At 33.5% G+C, this 20,976-nt stretch overlaps 1 protein-coding gene across 1 annotated transcript; it reads right to left on the reverse strand.

Moving 5' to 3' along the window:
• Window positions 1-15,329: 15,329 nt before the first annotated feature.
• On the reverse strand, window positions 15,330-20,105 carry LOC102584301 (beta-glucosidase 44-like). The gene is made up of 11 exons (XM_006353764.2): window positions 19,867-20,105; window positions 19,511-19,569; window positions 17,268-17,343; window positions 17,091-17,162; window positions 16,939-17,026; window positions 16,597-16,849; window positions 16,405-16,520; window positions 16,120-16,334; window positions 15,957-15,988; window positions 15,766-15,868; window positions 15,330-15,687 (listed from the first exon to the last, which is right to left on the reverse strand). Exons 1-11 carry the CDS (start codon window positions 20,087-20,089, stop codon window positions 15,416-15,418), a joined length of 1,509 nt encoding a protein of 502 aa, XP_006353826.1. The 5' UTR covers window positions 20,090-20,105; the 3' UTR covers window positions 15,330-15,415.
• Window positions 20,106-20,976: the final 871 nt, after the last annotated feature.

The raw sequence follows: 20,976 nt of genomic DNA on the forward strand, positions 1-20,976 counted from the left end.
TTATTACAACACGTATTGAGTAATAAAAGACAAAATTAAAAAAAAGTTCTACGAATGTGATACTTTTCTAGCTATTTGATAGTCAAGTTCAAAATATATGAAAATGATATCTGACAATTGAACAAAAAATAACTTCAATGTTCATGCTCGTGACAACACTACACCACTACAATACATATGATTATATACTACATTAAAATAAATAAAGCAAAAAAAGAAATTGAAAATGAAAATTGTATAGGAAATAATCGATATTCTAAATTATAGATCTTAATTATTAGATAGATAAAAACAAGAACCAAAATAAAAATATGCCTATAATCTAAAGATATTGTACGTACATAGCAAGTGAGACTGATGAAAATCAAAGAAAGCTAATAGCTACATCAAATACAAACTCATGATTTATAAGAATATATAGAGACATAAAGTTTGTATTCAATTAATTTTATTATTTTTATTACAGTATATATTTTCATTCTTTGTATAAATTATTGTAAGAGTAATTTTAAATGAAGTAAAAAAATCGTGTGTATATATGCATTTATATGTTTATTCATAAATATATAACAATAGTGTTAAATAGAATGTGATAATATTTATTACAATTAACGTATATTTACATTTTTGTCCATAAATATTATGAGTTTGTAAGGACATTTTGATTTTTAACTTGGGGGTTTTCTACTTTTAATTGCACGTGTAACCCATATTATTATTTTAAAACTATTCATTTATAGTTATAATGTTATTATACATATTTTAGAAGTTAATTGAGCTATATATTAGAAGTTGAAGAAGTATGAAAATTTAGCATAATTACATATTCTTAAATCCTTAGGAATAAACTCAGAAGTCATACTATGTTATGTTCCTCTTAATTAAGATATACAATAATAATGTACTTCTATATCTCTTAAAAGTTATTGTGAGACTTAACAATTTCATTTGATTGGATTGGTAATATTTCTAGGAGAGACCATGCAACTAAATCGGAAACTTAAATTGGAGAATATAAGGGATATATAAAACAACCGTTTGGTGCTAAACCCAAGCTATCACCAAAATGTTGTCACATAGATGTGCGACGTCAAATAGATTTCTTAGTTTGTAGTTACCTTCTTCCGGAGTCAGTGTTAATCTATCCAAGTGAGCTCCTCTCTAAGACTATTCCATCAAGAACAACTACAAAGATAGTGTGAGACCTACGACTTAATTACTATTTTTTTGAATCAAAAGTTTCAATTTCTGTGTAGACGTCTTCATCCTTCATGCAACATATCTTCAAGCATATCTAATTTTAATACAAAAAATTGTCATTTCATAATCTAATTCAAATTTTCTTTATTAAAGCACAAAATTACAAAAGGAAAAACTTTTGACAAACAATTCAAGAGATTATCATCAAAAGCCTATCAAAAGAAAAAAAAAATTGCAGCCCAACAAATCTATTATAAAATACAAAGCCAGAAAATAAAGCACAAATATATACAGAATAAAAAGGGACTTTTGTTAAATTAACTGTATGAAATATTACAAAAAAGTATGTTGTCATGACCCAAACCATCGTGATTGACACCCACACTAACCATCCGGTGGGAGAACCATTAATACTAATTAGCTAACCAAAGAACCAAACCACTAAGGCATTTAAAGATACGAAAGTAGGTTTAAATACTAAGGAAAAGATAGGGAGTTCCCATAAACTCCAACAAAAGTCTAACAACCAAAAGAACATTGCGGAAATAACACCTAGAACCTGAAAGTCAATGTACCAAAACATCTAAAGTTCAACCATAAGTCTAAACAAGAAGGGTACAACCCCAAACTAAATATAAGACTAACAAAAGTACTAGTGTAAGTCCAAAATGTGGACATAGACAGAAAGGAGCACACATGGAAGCCCAGAAGAACTGGCTCACCCTTGAATTCGAATGATCACTGATCTTCTAAGCAAGGTCTGTCAATAGCCGCCTGAAGATGTTGTGTACTTAACAAAGAAAGAGCAAATGCAGTATCAGTACACAACCACAGTGTACTGATAGGATCACACGGCTATCCCACTAAGTGCAACATACATAATCTATTACAACATAATAAATAACATGCATACACCGAACATATACAATATCAATATCATTTACGAACAACGTACAATTTCACAATTCTCAAGATATACAGTTATGTCAAGTCAATGGTCCTCTCATGGAACCCAAACCCAAATTGTTAGCATACCAGTATGTGGTATCCGATCCAATGTTTATGCCGTAATGTGGCAACCGATCCAAGTTAGTTTGTCAAAACGTAACACCTGATCCATTCAACAAGCAACAATCACAATCACAAGCACATTCTCATAATCATACAATCAAGTCATGACTCATGGCATTCATCATTCATCTATCCTTATTTATAATTAGTGTAATCAATAATGCAACATCCGCATACATACATATAGTATAATGAAACAAGAACAAATATACATCACAAAACATGAAATCACAACCATCACCTACCTCGAAACAAGCTTGAAATCCCCTAAGAAACTTGATCCTTCCCTTTTCGGATTCTTTCCAATTGTTCTTGGTCTACAAACAATCAATATAATGCTAGGATCAATAAACAACACCTAATTACCCAGATTATATCAATAATATCAATCCTAGGTCAAACCTTTAATCCTCATACCCATATTAGGGCTTTTTCCCACCATAATTTCCAGATCAAAACCCTCTCCCATCGATAATTACCTATTCGATTACATTCTACGGATCGAAAAATGGATTCGGGGAGTTAAAAGCTTACCTTTAGCCTTAAGAATGGTGAAAAACTGTCAAGAAAGTATCTGGGGTCGTCTCCTAGCTCTCAAAGTCGAAAAGTGCAGAATAAAACGTTTTCGGGGTTTATTTCTGACCTAAATCGCGACTGTCCCGCTATGGCGGCCCCTAGCCCCCCACAACGGCCCCGCCTTGGCGGGAATAATCCCTCCTTAGCGGCCTGCACGGAACCAGTGAGTTGATTTAAGAATTCCAAACTCCCATTTCACAACACACTTTCATCCCATGACACTCAAAAAATACCCGTTCACACTAAGATCAATTTCGTGAGTTCTACTCTCCCGAATTCAATTTCGTAAAGTCGTACGGGTTCCTTAACGTTTTAGCTATCTACTCATGTGATCACATTCATAATTAGATCACCCAATTGTTACCAGATTTTCTAGACTTTAATGACTTCGATTTCGTCCAAATCTGGACTGGGTTGAGAAATTCCTAGTTACTACGAAAAAGTTTTTCGGCCAAAAAATTTTCCCCGTTGGCTTTTCTATAACGACGGGAACAGGTCCTTACATATGTAAAACACGCATAATATTACAACTCATTATCCTAAAAGAACTATCATCATATAAACCCGAAAAATAACTAAGAATATCATACAAAATTTATGTGAGTTACTGCCGACATGTTTCTCTACCCAAATAAAGGCTCATACCATTATCAAAAAAATAACGTGTTTTGCCCCCGACGCTTTCATCACGAAATAATATAATGCTTGAACTCAAAAATCAATAGTATTCAGTAATTGAAACCAAAAATTAAAGGAGAAAATATATAGGTGATGATGCATGCTGATGAGAAAACTTTTAAGAGCGGTATAAGCTGTGAATATAGAACTAATGAAAAACCTTTACTTGATTTGATAGACCGTGTGATAATGTTATTGAATATATATACTCTATTTTAGTGCAAATTTATAGAATGTTGTAAAGAATGTGAAAAGGTTATTACTATGAAAGATGAGAGAAATAGAACATTAAGATTGAAATAATTACATGTAACAACTAAGCAATTGAAAGATGTATTAAATATTTTTGGAATACGAAGCAATTTTTTACTTTCAGATTCAATGTACACAGTGAAAGGTTTTTTGTTTACAATTTTTTTTACTGTACTTTTATTAGGTGAAGCACAAATTAAATTTGTTATCAATGATTTATGGGTATTTTCGTAAACAATAATAACAATAATAATAATAAATATTAAATAATAGTATGAGATTTAGTATAATATGATATGATTACTATTTAATAGTTATTGATTAATTAGATATTTATATATTTTAATTTAGTATAGGGGTAAAATGGTAATTCAACTTTTCACTTTACAGGTTCCCACTTTTAGTAATACTAGATTCACCACACGTGTGTTGCACGTGGTTGGCTAGTCTCGTGATGTGTTCAATTGTGAAGCATTAAAGCATGAATACTCATTTTGTTCAATATATGGAATATGTCTTTAAGGTATTTCTGGGTATGGATGTTTCTTAGTTACTAAATATTAGTTCATGCCTACAATTGGGAAGCATTAAAGCATACACACTCTATTTGTTCAATATATGGCACAGGTCTTAAGAGATTTGTTTGTATGGATGTTTGTTAGCTACTAGATATTTGTTTTGAAATAATACTCCATTTCCGAAAATTGTCTTGAATTTATTAGATACATTTAATGGTGTGGAAGTTCAAATGAATAAGCGGATATGTAATACTACTCGAAGCTACAATTGGTTGTGTTAATGACATTGTTCTAAAATAGAGGATACCTTACAGGAGTTTGAAGTCATTTTTATCCTAATTATCAATATCAAATTTTTCACAATAGTTGTATTTGCTTCAGAAGTTGCATTTTGATGGTTAGATCGTCTCTTTTTCAACCGGACCTATAAATATGACCAAAGACATTTTCATTAGCTACATGTAATAAGTTATTTTTGTTCCAACTTGATTACGTACGCTACTAAAGATTGAAAGCGTCGCTAACCTAATACTTCCTTGTATACGATATTTCTTGCATATGTCCCTGTCCCCATATCTGGTTGTTCAGCCATAACCAATACCTTTGTTGTTGCCATTGAGATTCCTCTTGATAATGCTACATATAGTTGCCCATGGGAGAAAACATGTTGGGGAAGCTATAATCCCAGATTAGGTATCGTTTGACCTTGAGCCTTATTTATTGTCATGGCAAAACATAGATGTATTGGAAATTGCTTCCGAATAAATTTAAAAGGATATCCTTTATTCTCAGGCGGCGATAATTGGATTCTTGGTATAAACACCTATTTTTTTGCAAATTCTCCTGTAGTTATTTCTGCATGCACGACATTGTTGTCAAAGCCTCTACAAATCAATCGTGTCCCATTGCATAAACCATTTGATGGGTCCAAATTTCGCAGCATCATGATAGGCGCATTCTCTTTCAAAACTAACCTAATATGTTGAATTTAAAGATACATATGATGTTATGTATTTTACCACACCTTTGTTGTTGATCTGGTACAGGAATTCAAACTAATATAATAATTAAAATGTTAACGACAGATTGAGTATATTGATGTACCTATGTGGCGGCAGACCATTTGGAGTTAATGTATTTAGGTATTCCTCTTGATAGTAATTATTGGTATCATCTTCTGTCGAGTCGAAACTGATATATGTTCTGGTTTCTCCTGGGAATCGAGTAATCATCATTTCATTTATATTATCTACAAATTCATTTCGACTTGCTAAGATTGCCCTTTCAGTAATAAACTTTGCCGAACTGTAATTTTGTTGTAGCCCTTTAAAAATTTCTGTTACCAAGCATTCTTCTGCCTTACCCTGATCAGTTGGGTGGACCACTATTTGTTGTGGTAGTAGTATTAAATTATTCCGTATTGTGTTCTCTTCGCCGTTTCCAACACGAATCAAGAAGTTGCTAAAATTTGGATCTTTTCTTGCCCTCATGTTTGATGTTAAATGAATTTTTTCCATCAAAGGCCACAAATATGACCTTACCAAACATGCATCCACTGTCTCTGCTCGTGTTGATTTTGGAACCACCGGTAGCACTTATCGAAAGTCACCTCCAAATACCATTACTTTTCCACCAAAAGGTACATTCTTTTCCATTATATCACGAAAGCTTCTGTCGACTGTTTCAATTGTGTGTCTCTTAGCCATTGGTGCTTCGTCCTATATTATTAGTTTGGCTTGTTTAATAAGTTTAGCACCGCCACTTTGTTTTGACATATTTGTCATTGTTGATTCATTAGCTTGTAGAGGTATTCCAAATCTCGAGTGAGCTGTACGGCCTCCCGGTAATATTACTGCTGCTACTCCGCTACTGGCGGATGCCAATGCTATCATACCTCTTGATCTGATATGTGCCAGCAATGCCCGATATAGATATGTTTTTCCAGTTCCACCCGGTCCATCTACAAAGAATAATCCTGGTGTTTCAGAGTCGGTCATTTGCAAGATAGTCTTGAATGCTTGTGTTTGTTGTTCATTCAACTTTGATTGTGCCTCCATATCTTCAATTGGCACCTTCACAGACCTTTCTTCGACTATTTCTCGGCATTCATATGTGTCACCTTGATGTAATTCTTGTTGGATTTGTGGCATATCAAATTTTGCAACACTTTGACCCATACTCTCCAAGTATGAATTTACACTTTTCAGCGTACTTTGGAGTTTGGCCTCGGGTGATTTGGCATGGGTCCTCTGAAAGTCGTCCGACATATCGTTATAATATGTGTCCCATAGTCTTCTTACATCTGTTGGGTTGCAATGAACTAAAATTGTCGTAAACAACATTCGAAGAGCTATAGGCATCTTGAAGATTACAGCCTCGCGTAAGCATTCTGAAATGCTATCATCTGATTCTAATAAACCTCTTTCCTTGGCAGCTTCTTTGAAAGTATGACAATGTATTCCATTAACAGTGAGTAAGTCTTCAAATGATGTCGGACCTCGAACATGATTCAATAATAATCTCTCGTAATACCTTTCCCCTTCTCTAGGATTAGCTGTGATTTCGATCATCCTAGTTAGTTTACTGTTTAACTCATAAATGCCACATATCAAAGTGTAATACTTACCAACATTTATTCTGCCGATCATAGAGCGCGATTTTCTTTTAGTCCAAACTTTAGATTGGGAATTCCAAACATAATGCTTGGGGAATTCTCTATATAGATAATTGCGAGCGTCAGTGTCATTCAAGCACATCCTGAAATACTCAGTAAGCATAGTTTGTTGTACAAACTTGGAGCCTGCAATATTTTGAAGATTTTGCTTCTTCCAATAGTAGACTACATTTTAAAACAGAAGCTTATTATTAATATTAATCGCTTTGATTGGAGAACTGTGACTTGTATTTATACTATCCGAGAATATGTTTTAGGGTACCTGCTTGTTTACCGGGTAGATGTAGTTGTAGGTTTATAACAGCTGGTTGCATTTCGCTTAGAGTAAACTCGTAAATCCTCCACATCGCTTCAGGTGGTGACACCCAACATGCATCTTGAAAGCTTCGAATTTCATCTATGAATTTTTCACCCTCGTCTGACTCAATGTAAACTGCACACTTATCATGTCCCTTATATATATACTTGTACAGGTACTTTATTGCTTTAATACCTGAGCAAACCTCTACATTAATGTGGCAATTATATCTCTTCAATAAATATGGATTATAAGGGACAACCCACTGATTATTCATCTTCATTCCTCGAACCTCACTTGTCTTCCCATCATTTTTCTTCGATAAATAGGATATCCATCCCTCCCTTGTATTGTTTTGTTGTTGAATGCTCGGGGATAGTGAAACTTACACTATTCGTCCTTTATACATGGACTTGATTGTCGTTTTATACCACAAGGGCCATGAATCATATGCTTAATAACTAATTCATGTAATTATGGTTGCTTATCCTTAGCAGGCAACTCTGCCGAAATATATCGGTCATACTGATCTGCTGATCTTATTTTATGACCTTTTTTTAAAATTAGTAGTAGGTGTATATGTGGTAGGCCTCTCTTCTTGAATTCAACAACAAAAACATGTGCTGCTTTCGGGCCAAAAATTTCCAACAATTTTGCCCTAAACACTCTGGTCACCAAATCTGGACGATCTTGAGCGACTTGCCCCGCACATAGTTGTTCTTGAATCTCTTTCCATTCAGGGTTACACGTCATGGTGATAAATAGATCTGGTCTTCCATACTCTTGTACCAGTGCCATAGCATCCATATAGCGTCGTCACATATCCCTCGGGCCTCCAATGAATGACCCTGGTAGTAAGACCCTTTGCCTGACCTTCTCTCCTTTGCATTCGCCTGCCGTAACACTATCAACGATACCTTGTTATATCTCTCTTCTGTAATTTGATTGTTCGAATCTGTAATATTCAAGTCGTGTGGTTTCCAATTTTATGTACATGTCCACTACAAATTGTTGTAACAATCTACCAGATAGTAACAAAATTGTTTTGTCATTCGTTCGTACTTGTAGTTTATAGCAGTAGTACTCTCTACATGAAACAGAACCTCTTGTTTCGCGTCGTACACCTACAAATAATTTAAATAAGTTTAGTTTTGAGTGCAGTTTATCATGAGGTCTGTGTGGCCTTCTTTGAATATTATATTATTACCACATCACGTTCACAAGTATATTAGAGTAGAATATATTTCTTTGCATGTAGTTGTGTTAGATTACCACATTCATTGAATTTAATTACTGACCCTCTGGAACATGTTTTTTAAGCAATTACATATGTTGTTGTTGTTTGATATTTGTTGCCTTAGATATGTTCTCCATATGAAGCTATTAGTAGGAAAATTAATTGAGTTTCTTATTATACTATGTGTGGGGGGTGAATTACTTGATTGACTAAAGAATGTAAATGTGCTAACCTTGTTCTTCATTGTTCAAAACCTCTATTGCACTGGCATATGATCGAGGGAATATGTTGGCAGCTGTTGTTGTATATGTAGGAATGGTGATATTTGGATTGCGAGATTTCACTATTTCTTGATGCCAACCTCCTTCACCATTTGGTAGAATCAATGGATACTGTAGAGGATCATAATAGCCATAATAATGTTTTACTCGATGTTTGTTCCCGGAATGTTCGTGTACTACAATATCTCTTTCAAATGGGATATTTGGATTGTTTCCGTCTACCCAAATCACCGCAACTTGATCTACTGAAGGTTTGTTATACACCTATTGATCTAAAGAAGCATTTGCAGCTATGCGTATTTCTAAGTTCTGAAAATTTGAATGGTGCTTTAGTTGTGTAAAAATTTTTGCATATGGATTTTGCTCCATTATTTTCCTCATTTTTTTCATGACTTCCTCGGATAAATTAGCATCTTGTAGTATTGACATTCTGTTGGCGACTTCATGATCTGTATCATAGAAGTATAGCTGGAAGTAACGTGGCCTGTCATCCTTCGGGATTAATGATGGTAGGTCGTGATAGATTTGTCCTTGCGCCTTAAAGTTGTAAATGCCTTTCCTTGAAGATGCCAGTTCTTTGTTGAGTTGTACTCCAAATGATGTAAAAGCAAAGATGCTATTATACGCTCGAATATGTTTCCGAAATAGGATGGCTTCTTAGGACTCATCTGTAAATAATTTGTATAAGTCCTCTCCAACTTCGTCGGGGGACAACTGAATATATCCACTTGCGCAACAAAATGTTGGTGGCTCATATTCAAGCCTCATGGCATAACAATAGATGCAATCCAATTGTTTTTGCAGCTTATGAGTCGATGTTGTTGATAAGTGCACATTTGTTTCGCCTACATTCACAATTCAAAATTTTTTAGCATAGAATATTTCCTTGGTGACTTCACTTAAAGGTGTGTAAGTTGTAGGGTAATATATTTTAGTCAATTTACCTTCATTATAGTTCTCCTCTGATAAAGCTTCAAGTAGCCAACTTTTTTTTCGCTTCTTCAGCTTTGGTTCTATATATCCAACTTCTGATGGCTTTGTAGAGGCAGTATATTTTTGCACCCTTCGCAATGCCCTTTCTACATATGTCAGTATTTTACGTTTGTGTCCTATTGAATTTGTGATGTTAGCATGTTAGTGTTTTCTCACTTCGATTTGGTCTTGCTTTTAAAAGTAATGATTAAATTTAGAGCATGTATTTCTGACCTATTGTTTTGACCCATTGATTAGATTGGCAGTCCATGTTTGATAATCCTCTCTTTGAGTAATGAGTGACCTGTTTGAATATTGTGAGTATGTAAATGCATCAGTTGTTTCACTTTTTCTCTGAAATAGTCAAAAAAGGTAGTAATCATGAAAGTCATACAGTCAATGTAAACACAATACCACATATTCAAGTTATTGTACACTATATATGTAATAATTTTAAGGACATCTTCATCATGGTCCGCCATCACAATTTTTTTACTAAAAATTAATTTACGTGTGTGTGCAAGTGTGACGGGGTTATTTTTTTTGTAGGAGTATTGATGTACATTTTTAGTCTAGGGCAAGTCCATACATCATCATCTATATGCTAGTGAGTCCTGATCAACCGACAATTAGAGCATTGGTGGTTTATTTTGTTGGACATCTTCAACTAAGGTCCTCTTTGTAGCATATACTTATTGTATTTTTATCTTCTTCTTATTTAATGGGTGTGCATCCCTTAAGCGTGTGGGCAGAGTCTTTTGTAACCCTTTCCTTAGTTTACCAGGTTGAAGCAAGTAGTAGTAATAGTCAACAACTTCCTCGCGAGCATAGTGATTATTATTCAAGCATGGTTTTACTATGTCATGGGGGTTAGGGAGATGGACTGTCGGGTTTCCTATTTTTGTTACCACCATGTATGACTGTCATATACTTCTTTTGTATAATTCAGCCATATTTCTTTCAAAGTAGCGGAGTTTGGGAGGGAATTCTAAATTATAAAACGCCTACAGGTTAGCCGAACAAATCTCAGCATGAGTGTACCAAATCAGAGATTATTGAGAGATGTTCACAAAGGCAGAGTAGTAAGAACATTGAACAATGGTAAAAATGAATGATTTGTTACTTACAGTTTGCAGTTTGGATTGGCAATTCTCCCCAACAATTCAGAAATTTATGTAGATGTCTCTGTTCAGTAAAGTCGTAGAGATAGTAGTATTGTAATGGCGCGGCAAGATCTTAGCAATTTCTCAAAGTTTTTTCTGTTCATTTTAGTTTGATGTGCATTGGCATTGGGCGTTTGTTTTAAAGGTATCCTCGGCGAACGGGTGGAATTGCTTCAATTGGCCTCTTTTGGGTGTGGTTGTAACTTTTCAGGAGGTTGTAACTCTTCTGGATGGGCGCGATGCTCTAGAGGTGCCATTGACGTCGACGTTCGATATCTTACAAAATGTACTTAGTGGAATAATTAAATCCCTATTTTACAGGTTGCTTATTATTTACCGTAGTAGTATGTTTAAAGTGTATTGATTTGCTTATTGGCTTTTAGGAGGTTTCTTGTTGTTTGTAAATTTGAAAGTGTAGTGAGGATGTTGTTATTTAAAAAATGTTTTCGGTGATGGGTCTTCCCTGGGGTTAGTGTATTTTCATGTTTTGTTTTTTTAAATGTAAATTTGAAGTTTCTTAGTATTTCTTTTGTTGAGTTAGTCCTTAAAGTCGTAAGAGGAAACATTACTCGCGTAAGAGTTATTCGTGTTTGTATTAATATTTTTCGGTCTAGGACATTGTCTTTACTTTAACGAATTTCTCGTGCAATGGTAGATGTGTTAGTTATAATGGATATTTTAGGCTTTATATTCAATGTTTCTAAGTAATACTACTTTACGGTTGGTTAATTGAGTATTTTTATTCAATGGTTTAATCATTTTAAATGTGATGAATATACGTTATTTTATGGGTGGAGAAGGGGGGGGGGGTAGATAGGACATTATAAACAACAGCCTAAGAGATTTAGATTTGAATTATTAAGGTGCTATTATTTGCATAGTTCACACTTAATTAGGTAATAATAAACATACATATATTAGTTAAAGCAGCCGATGAAGCCATTAAAATACAGACATTACTAACATACAGACATTATGCTCGGTAATACTCTCAACAAAGTCATCTATTATGACTCGACTTTTGTGAACTTAGTTTTAATTTGGAGATGTTCATTGTTGATTTTCTTGCTCCTGCTTGTTGTTGGCATAACGGATCGTACTTCTTCCACTATGTTTGGTGCTTCTTCTCCAACAACATGTATTTGTTGCATTTTGGATTTCTTGCCCCTCTTTGTTCGCAGCCTTATGGATTGTACTTCCGCCACTATGTTTGGTGCTTCATCTTCAAGGACATGTAGCGCATTGGATTTCTTAGACCTCTTCCTTCGCGGCCTCACATATTGTGGTTCTTCCACTATGATTGGTGATTCATCTTCAAGAACATGTCTTTCTAACACATTGGATTTCTTGACCCTGTTTGTGGGTGGTGTTAGTGATTTTGATTCATTTGATATTATAATTACCGCTTCATCTTCAATGGCATGTATTTCCTGAGCAATTAGACTCCTTCGCGGGTTCGAATTATTCATATCGATGCTGACAAGGAAGTTGAATTCCTTGTCTTTAATCAACACCAATCTGTGGTAGTACATACATTCTTCCTTCTGTAAAAATTGTCAACAATTGGATATATTAGCATAAAAATAGTTCTGAAAGTTAGTCATACACTTATTTATTGTTGGGATTAAAGTACGTTGAACTATAGTATAAGATGTTATAAGTACAAGGCATACCTTTTCCGAGGTTGTTTTGATGTACTCTTCGACATTGCAACCTACTAACATTTGTGCCGCATCAAATAGTATAACCCGAGCACGTTGTTCTCCAGCACAAACTTCAAGCCGTAAGTGGTATCTTTAAAATAAGGTGAATAAGTTAGAGTTCATAGTTAAACTGGTTGTATATTATCAGAAAATGTTGATTGCCTATTTTAGGCAAGTCTAACCTCATTTCATACTCCACATTCTGGATGTTGCAATTGGGACATGTCGTTGTATCTTGTTTAACTTATACTTTCTTGTGGCACTTTTTGCAGGACGAGTACCATGGTTCATCTATATTGAGTACATCTATAATTTTGGCTTTGAACTTGTATAAAGCTCCCTGGACAATGTTAATAACCAATATACAACATTATTTTTGGTAAACAATGGTCCTGTTTGGATAGGTAAAGTGTCGTTTTGGAGGTACCTGTGTATCAGCAAGCGTGCCATCCATAATATTAGGCAATGTCACTTCTGTGGCTTTTCTCATTACCTTACTTGGTGTGGTTGTGATAGCTTTCTTTTCGGCCTTTATGACTTCACGCCTGTATATCGAAAGAGGTGAGTTAATTGTAGCACATAATGGAGGAAAGGTTTGTGGGTTTAAAATTTGTTAGATTAAAATTTAACTTGATAGGCATGGTTATATATAGTTCTCCCTATAAACAAATTGTGGCTATATTGTTAAATTCTTGTTTGAACATAAGTTGTGGAAGTAACGTTAATAAAAATTGTCGAGCATATTAGTTAATGAGGTTTTGTACCATGTGCAAAGATCTAGTGCTTTTTGAAAGATTGGATTGATCAACATACTGCTCACGGGTAGAGTTGATATCCCAAAAATCCCTACATTGGAATCAACATATTTAATCGAGAAATTAGCAAATATACTTGAAATTTGTACAATCAGCAAATAGGAGAGGTTGTCTATACCTTTATAGATTGAGACTCGCACGTCACATAAGCCTAGAATAGGTTGGTCATCTTTCAACTTTTCAAGAAAGGCGCCGTCGTTTAGTGCAAATCTCCCCACAGAGTAACAGTTGTACAGTCCATGTTGGATTATGAATTAGACAAGTACTGTCAGTGCACTGGCAGATTATTATGGACGGTGGAGAACAAAGAAGGGCAACTTACAGTTCATTTGTAACAACAATTTCGCGTCTTTTGTTATCGCCTTTTTCAATGATGGATTCACCGTAACTAACACGCAAAGCAAGTCTGATTAGCGGACATATAAATTAGTGATATGTATGATGTACTTGACAAAAATTATTAATAAGTCATATGAAGAGTTACCAAATATGGCACCATTAGGCAATTTCTCTGCCTATTCCAAAGATACAAAACCATTAGAGAAGTTGTGTGTTGAAACAACATGGTCGCTCTCCCTTATGATTGTGTTATCTGTAATGGTCAGTTCAATCTCTTTGTGCATGGAAGTGTAGTTGGGATTAACCCGATCCAACAACCCATTAGCAATGTAGTACATCTTATTTGTCTTCAAGAAGTCCTTCCATGTGTCGATATGCTTGTTAAATAGCGTTGCTTGCAACTTTGTCCCCTAGTATTGATGTAAGCGATATGTGATGTCATTAGAGAAGTAAAACGGGAATAAATGGGAACGATAACATATAAGCTGAGCAAAAGTGTTACCTCGTCGTCCACTAATATTACAGTTTGGAAATTCCCTTCATGGCGAGTATTGTTGTACGAAATTACAGAACCCTTGCGAATAACTAATACTCGCATCACCCAATCAACAGAGTGTTTTGGTATCTTGTTGATGGGGACACTTTGCTTTGATAGTTCGGTTTCGGTCGCCATTTGTGATGAATCTGGATGGTTAGAGGTGCATAGCGGAAAGTGAATATCAATATTAATTCAAAGCCACAGTGTGTAGTAGTTAAAACAAAGGAATAAGTAAGTATGTTGTAGTAATGTTATGTGCTGCAAGTAGTCCAATGAAAAGCATAACAGGAAACTTAAACAGAGTGAAAACTTACAACTTTTGATGCAGAGTGAAATATTTCAAAGACAAGTCCAATATTGTAATGTGGTTGCAGATGAATGATCAATATTCACCTAATTTAATTAGAAAGTGCAGATGTGAGACTTGAGTTTTTTAAAAATTGGCTTGTTTCAGAAGAGGAAAAATGGCATACCTTTGCGTCTTATGCACAAGTTGAATTATTATTGGGAAACCGTGTTGTGCCGGTGGCTGATATAATTAGAGAAATCTCCAGAGGTTGTGTTGATTGGTAATTTTTTGGACATTGGGCAATTGCAGGGGAAACTTGGCGTCTTTCCAGTGAAAGTGTGGAGTCTGTCCAGGGAAAGTGGTGACTATTCGCAGGCAAGGTGTTTGTTGCAGGAAGGATGTGTAGTTAGGTTTTTTTTTAAAAATTTTTTAAGGGTATTTGCGTAATCTTTTTAAGTTTTATGTGAGGGGCATTTGCGTAATCTTTTTAAGTTTTAAGTGAGGGGTATTTACATAATTTAACATTGCTCTTTTGGAGTTCATGTTTTTAATGTGTATATATATATATATATATATATATATATATATATATATATATATACATATGATGATATATGATGATGATTTTTATATAAACTGTGATGCAAATCATGCTATGCACTGTGAATAGTCTATAAGAACTAATTGAAGATGTAATATTGTTATGACTTTGTTTATAGGGGAGAAAGTAAGTCTAATAATAATATCCTGAACAAGCATACATTTTTATTGAAAAAGATGCAATACAAGGGGGAAGGTTCAAGCTTAATGCTTATGGCTCTTGAAGTAATTGCTTGAACCAATAGGCTGACATTTTTGGATATCGCTTAAGTGTTGTGTAATCAACATAGACAATACCAAATCTAGAAGTATAACCAGATCTCCATTCAAAGTTGTCTAGCAAAGACCACGCGAAGTAGCCTATGACATTAGCTCCTTCATCGATAGCCTTCTTTAGTTTGGCCAAGTAACTTCTGTAGTAATCAATCCTTTTCGTGTCATGCAATGCGTCTGAAAGGGAAATATTCCCTGCATAATCCATACCTGAGATTCATCTATCGGTAAGTCCTGAGAGTGATTTTTAAGTTGGTTTGAAAATTCAAACAAGTTTTAGAAGTTTACCATTCTCTGATAGAAGGATGGTAGGATTTCCATAGTGTTCTTTTACATAGTTGACAGCTTTGTAAAGACCCCAAGGCACAATGTAGAGCCAATAGGAGTGTGCCTATAGGCGTTAAACGGAATTAGCTAAAGGTTAAGATGTAGTAGTTAGTACTTTTTAGCTACAAAAGTACTAACTCCAATGTGCTTACCCTAGGACCAATTGGTACTCCATTGCGATCATCTGCATCGGCAAAAAATAAAAAAATTGGAATCGACAGAACTTAAATCTTTAAAAAAATGACATGAACAACATTTATGTGAAAACCTGATGAGTTTTAAGGGCATAGCGGAAAATAAAGAAGTAAATCTTACTAGCAAATCCACAGTTTTGATCCTGCTGGTAGGCAAGGGCTTTTAGTTTGGATAGATGATCATATGCATAAAAGGTAGTATAGTGGTTTATGCCCACATAATCAATTGATCCTTTCACCATCTTAATCTCATCTGTTGTGAATTTAGGTAACCGATCTCGAACAATATTTTGCATTGTTTTCGGGTACTCTCCATATACTAGAGGATGCAAAAACCTGCAAGTTAATAGCTTAAGGAAACCAAACATCACTAAGAACCGACCACTCTATTAAGTAAGTAATGTACCATCCCAATTCAAAGTCTCTTGCTCTTTGAGCTGCATAATTGTCAGCTTTCGATCTAGTCAGTGGTTCGTACCAGACAAAATCCAAGATAATTCCGAATTTTCCCTTCTGCTTCTCCTGTCATTGCATTTAGTAATGACAGGCTAATATTTAGTGACAATAAACTAGAAAAGAAAAGGATATATAATCCTACTTGATAGTTTTCACGATATCTATGAGCTGCAGCAGCATGGCTCAAGATCAGATTATGTGCAACAATATAAGGCTCAGTTGCAGAGTCCCCTGCTGTACAGTTACCAAATGCTTTAGAGCACCTTCCAGGTGCAAAGAATCCAGTATCATATCCTAGATCAGCAACAACTCTTGGTTCATTAAATGAGAACCAATTCTTCACTCTATCTCCATATGTCTTGAAGCAAAATTCTGCATAATCAGCAAAATCTTTCCTACAAGATTTATATATCAAATCACTTGCTTTCCGAACAAAAGAGTCATCAAAACTATAATTTGGGATAAATTTTCTTCATATACTTACACGACTTCACGACTTAACCATCCCTTGTACCTATTCTGAAGTGCTTGAGGTAAATCGTAGTGATTAAGATTAACATACGGGGCAATGCCTGCAAAAAATATATGTTCATCAAGCTTTCCAGTTTACATATTAAGCAAGTTCAGTAAATTTACCTTTTTTGAGCATATAGTTAATCAACTTGTTGTAATAAGTAACACCCTTCCAGTTAATTTTTCCAGTTCCATCTACATTGCAAAAGTGTGACACACTATTTATTTTATTATTTATATAATAGGCTAAAGTATTTTAAAGTTGAGAAGTGGAAAAAAGAAAGGAAATGATCAAATTACTTGGGAAAATCCTGGACCATGAAATTGAGAAACGGTAAGCATCAAAGTTCAGCTTCACCATTAGATCAATATCTTCCTGTACCCATAAAATACGATTTCAATCATTTTTCATGTCATAAAATCATAAATCTAAATAAGTCTAGGGTTTATTAGAAATAACATATCTAACTCTAAGGTATTGATTAGGTCGCGTATTGTACTCTATCCTTCCTAGATCCCAATTTGTGTGATTACACTAGATAAGGGTGTTCACGTGTCGGTTTGGATCGGTTATTGATCAGAATCAAATCAAATCAAATCAATTTAATTGGTTTTTATATTATCAAAATCAAACACAAACAAAATATAATATACATTTATGGATTGGTTGTTATCAGTTTCAATTTGGTTTGGTTTGGTTTGGTTTGATTATTCGGTATTTAACCATAAACAAAAAATTTAAAAAAATGATCCATTCAAGAGAGGGGAAGAAACAACAATTCATTCCGAACGAAAAATGGCTAGAAAGACTAACGTTACAAAACTTTTGATCACTGAATTTACTGTGAATAAAGCTTCAAAATTCACAATTTTTCCCTAGAAAGAAGAGACGATGACATTCCTTGTCCCACCAAGAATTGTCATATAGACTCATATACATGAAACCAATAAGATAAATGTTCTCGTCTTAGATGTTTTTTGGTTTCATAAATAAATTATAAATAAAATTTGATGAAGACATATATAAGATATTCAAAATTGTTTATAAAAATAATATGTTATGCATGTATAATAATAAAATGTAAGTATATAATTTTTTCGATGTTGTTTTGATTATTTCTTTGATTTTTTTAACAAAATCAAAACAAATCAAATACTATCAATTTTTAAAAATCTAAAACCAAATCAAACCCAAACTCAAGTAAAATCGGTTTGGTTAGATTTTTTGAAGGGCTTTAGGGAGAGACTCTCTTTCTTTCTCAGATTCAAATGTGGGACCGGTTTATTCAAATCGTGAATACCTCTGTCATTGGATATGTTATTATTGTTATTATTGTAAAATTATACATCTAACCCGGGTACAATATTCCATTATTAATTAATTAGTTAACTAGGTAATTCTACCTGAGTTAAATGATATTTTTGACTTGATCATCATATTGGATTCTCAATTCTTGTATAATTATGTTGTCCCATCCCAAAAAAGAGTAATATAGTCCTAATCATTTTGTCTATCAATATGGTTGGTGATGGTTAAAAGAGACTTTCACCCAAAGACAATTTTTGTGTTGGTTTTAATTGAGACACTCTGAATTATTTAATATACTTCCACACCATCAGCAATAGTAGCTTATTTGATTTGCTTTATAATTTACTCAATCTACATTCCAACTCTTTCATTTTAAATTTATTTCAATAATAAGAATATTTTTATCTCAACTTCTTTATTCTTGTATGTTTTTTTAAAAAAAAAAAATTAAAACTATTGCGTAAAATATATTTTTTAGTCAAGAATCTATCAAAAACAACTCTCTACGATCTGTGTACATCCCAATCCCCCCGAAATCTCATTTTTGGGTAATACTAAGTAGGTTATTGTTGTAAGAATGGTATTTTTCTTTTCTTTTTTTATTTACTTTAACCTTTATAGTATTTAAAACCACAAGTTTTAAGAGTACTTTAATATGTATTAAAGTCTTTTTCGCTTTTTTAAATTAGTATCTAATCAATTATGGCTATATGAATTAAATAAAACATAAAAAGTAAGAGCATAAACTTTTATATATTATCTTTAAAAAATAAACCATATAAGACGTAAAGCTTTTTCTTTTTCTATGTCTCGCAACCAAGCGACAATTGACCATTGAAGGTAGCTAGTGTGAAATAGATAGGATCGACCACTCTTAATTAGATGTTTCAATCTGATTTGATCCCTAAAAATGTAGAAACTCATGATAGGGATTGGTTCCTCCTTTAATAAATTAGTGCTAGGGCAAATCCAAATAAGTTGCGCGACTAGATTCTAAATACCAACTCTTTTTTCAGAAGCTAAAAACATAATTTTTTTCAAAAATATATTTTTGAGAAAAAATACACTTTGAAACACCTTCAAAAAGATGATCAAACACTAATTATATTCTTGTTTAAAAGTTTTTTTTTTATATTTATTAGTCAAACATAAATTATTTCTCACCAAAAATGTTTTTACGTTTTTCGAAACAAGTTCAAAGTTTAGTCAAACTTGCTAGTAATATTCAGCTTACTTTATAGTGGTGGTACTGATCCGCAGAGACCTCTCCACTTGCATTATTTGGCTCACGTCCTGTTTTAACACCAAGAAAAGAGCTCATACATGGATCGAAATTGTCCAAAAAAGAATGTTCTAGTTTGACTTAATGATACGGAATTTAAGAAAATAAAGAAGATTTTCAATCTTGTGATTTTAAATTAAAGTTATGTCAAATGTACAAAAATGTTATTTAATCTTGTAGCCTTAAACATGTCACGTGGAAACTAAAGTTGAAATTAAACCGTTTCTAAAAAATGAAAGGGTGATTCTTTTCTAAACAGACTAAAAAGAAAAGTAGATCATTCTGTAATAACAATAATTTATATGTACCGGGCAGTTTGATGAAAGTGTCCCAAACACTAGGTCCACGACCATCCTTGCTAGCCGCACCTTCTACTTGATATGCAGAAGTTGATGTACCAAACACAAAACTCTTGGGAAAACTCTCTCTGTTCAATCCTCCAGTGTCAAAAACCGCCGTCACATTATCGCTCTGAATAGCCATTAAAGTGGTTAATATTACAGCAAGAAGCAAAAACAGCGATTTGATCATTTTCTCAATTGATGAAAAGCAGTAGCTAGTGAGTGGAATGGAGGATATATATTTAGTGGGAGGCAATGCTATTTATGGAATAAATTAGATAATGTTTATGTGAGTGGTAAGACCAAGGGGGGACATATTGCTCGTTAAAAACGTGTGCAAACTTATCTATTATTTTTATTATAATATAAATAAAAGTTTATCTTGATTACTTAGTCCACTTTCTAGTCTATTATCTAGTGATTTACATACTCTAATTACCTTTATCATCATACATAATTTAATTAAGAGAGAGTGTAGTTAAGAAAACTAGTAAAATGTGTGTCTAGTTAATTGAATTTACAAAATAAGAGAATATTGGAAATTATGTATTTAATATAATTATTTTCGTATAGATGGATAAGAAATAAGTTATATATATTGTTGTATTAATTTTCGTATAACTTATGCAATGTTTAGTACGTAGAAAGGAAATAAGTTATTCATGTATAAAATTAATATGACGTTTGATTGACAATTTAATTAGAAACCTGCATAACTAATACATATATAAGTTAAAAGGAAAACTATGTATTAATATATTGAAATTGATGGGATATGTTTAATGCATGCATTAGTATGATTAAAAACAATTTGCCCCTCAAAAGTTTTTCCACATCTTTTCACCATATTTATGGAGAATATGTTTGTAAATAAATATTGTATTTTAGAAATTATGTAATGCATGTTATTTTTATTACATCGAATAAAACATTGTATAAGAAATAATCTGCATAACTAATGCAAGAATAATGAATACAAGCATTACTAATGTCAGCAATATAATACCAATACAACATATTCAACATTATTCTTATATATTAGATCAAATGACCCGTAAGTATATATAATATATCAAA

This window comes from Solanum tuberosum, unplaced genomic scaffold (genome assembly GCF_000226075.1).
Source record: "Solanum tuberosum cultivar DM 1-3 516 R44 unplaced genomic scaffold, SolTub_3.0 scf00160, whole genome shotgun sequence".
Taxonomy (NCBI): Eukaryota; Viridiplantae; Streptophyta; class Magnoliopsida; order Solanales; family Solanaceae; genus Solanum; species Solanum tuberosum.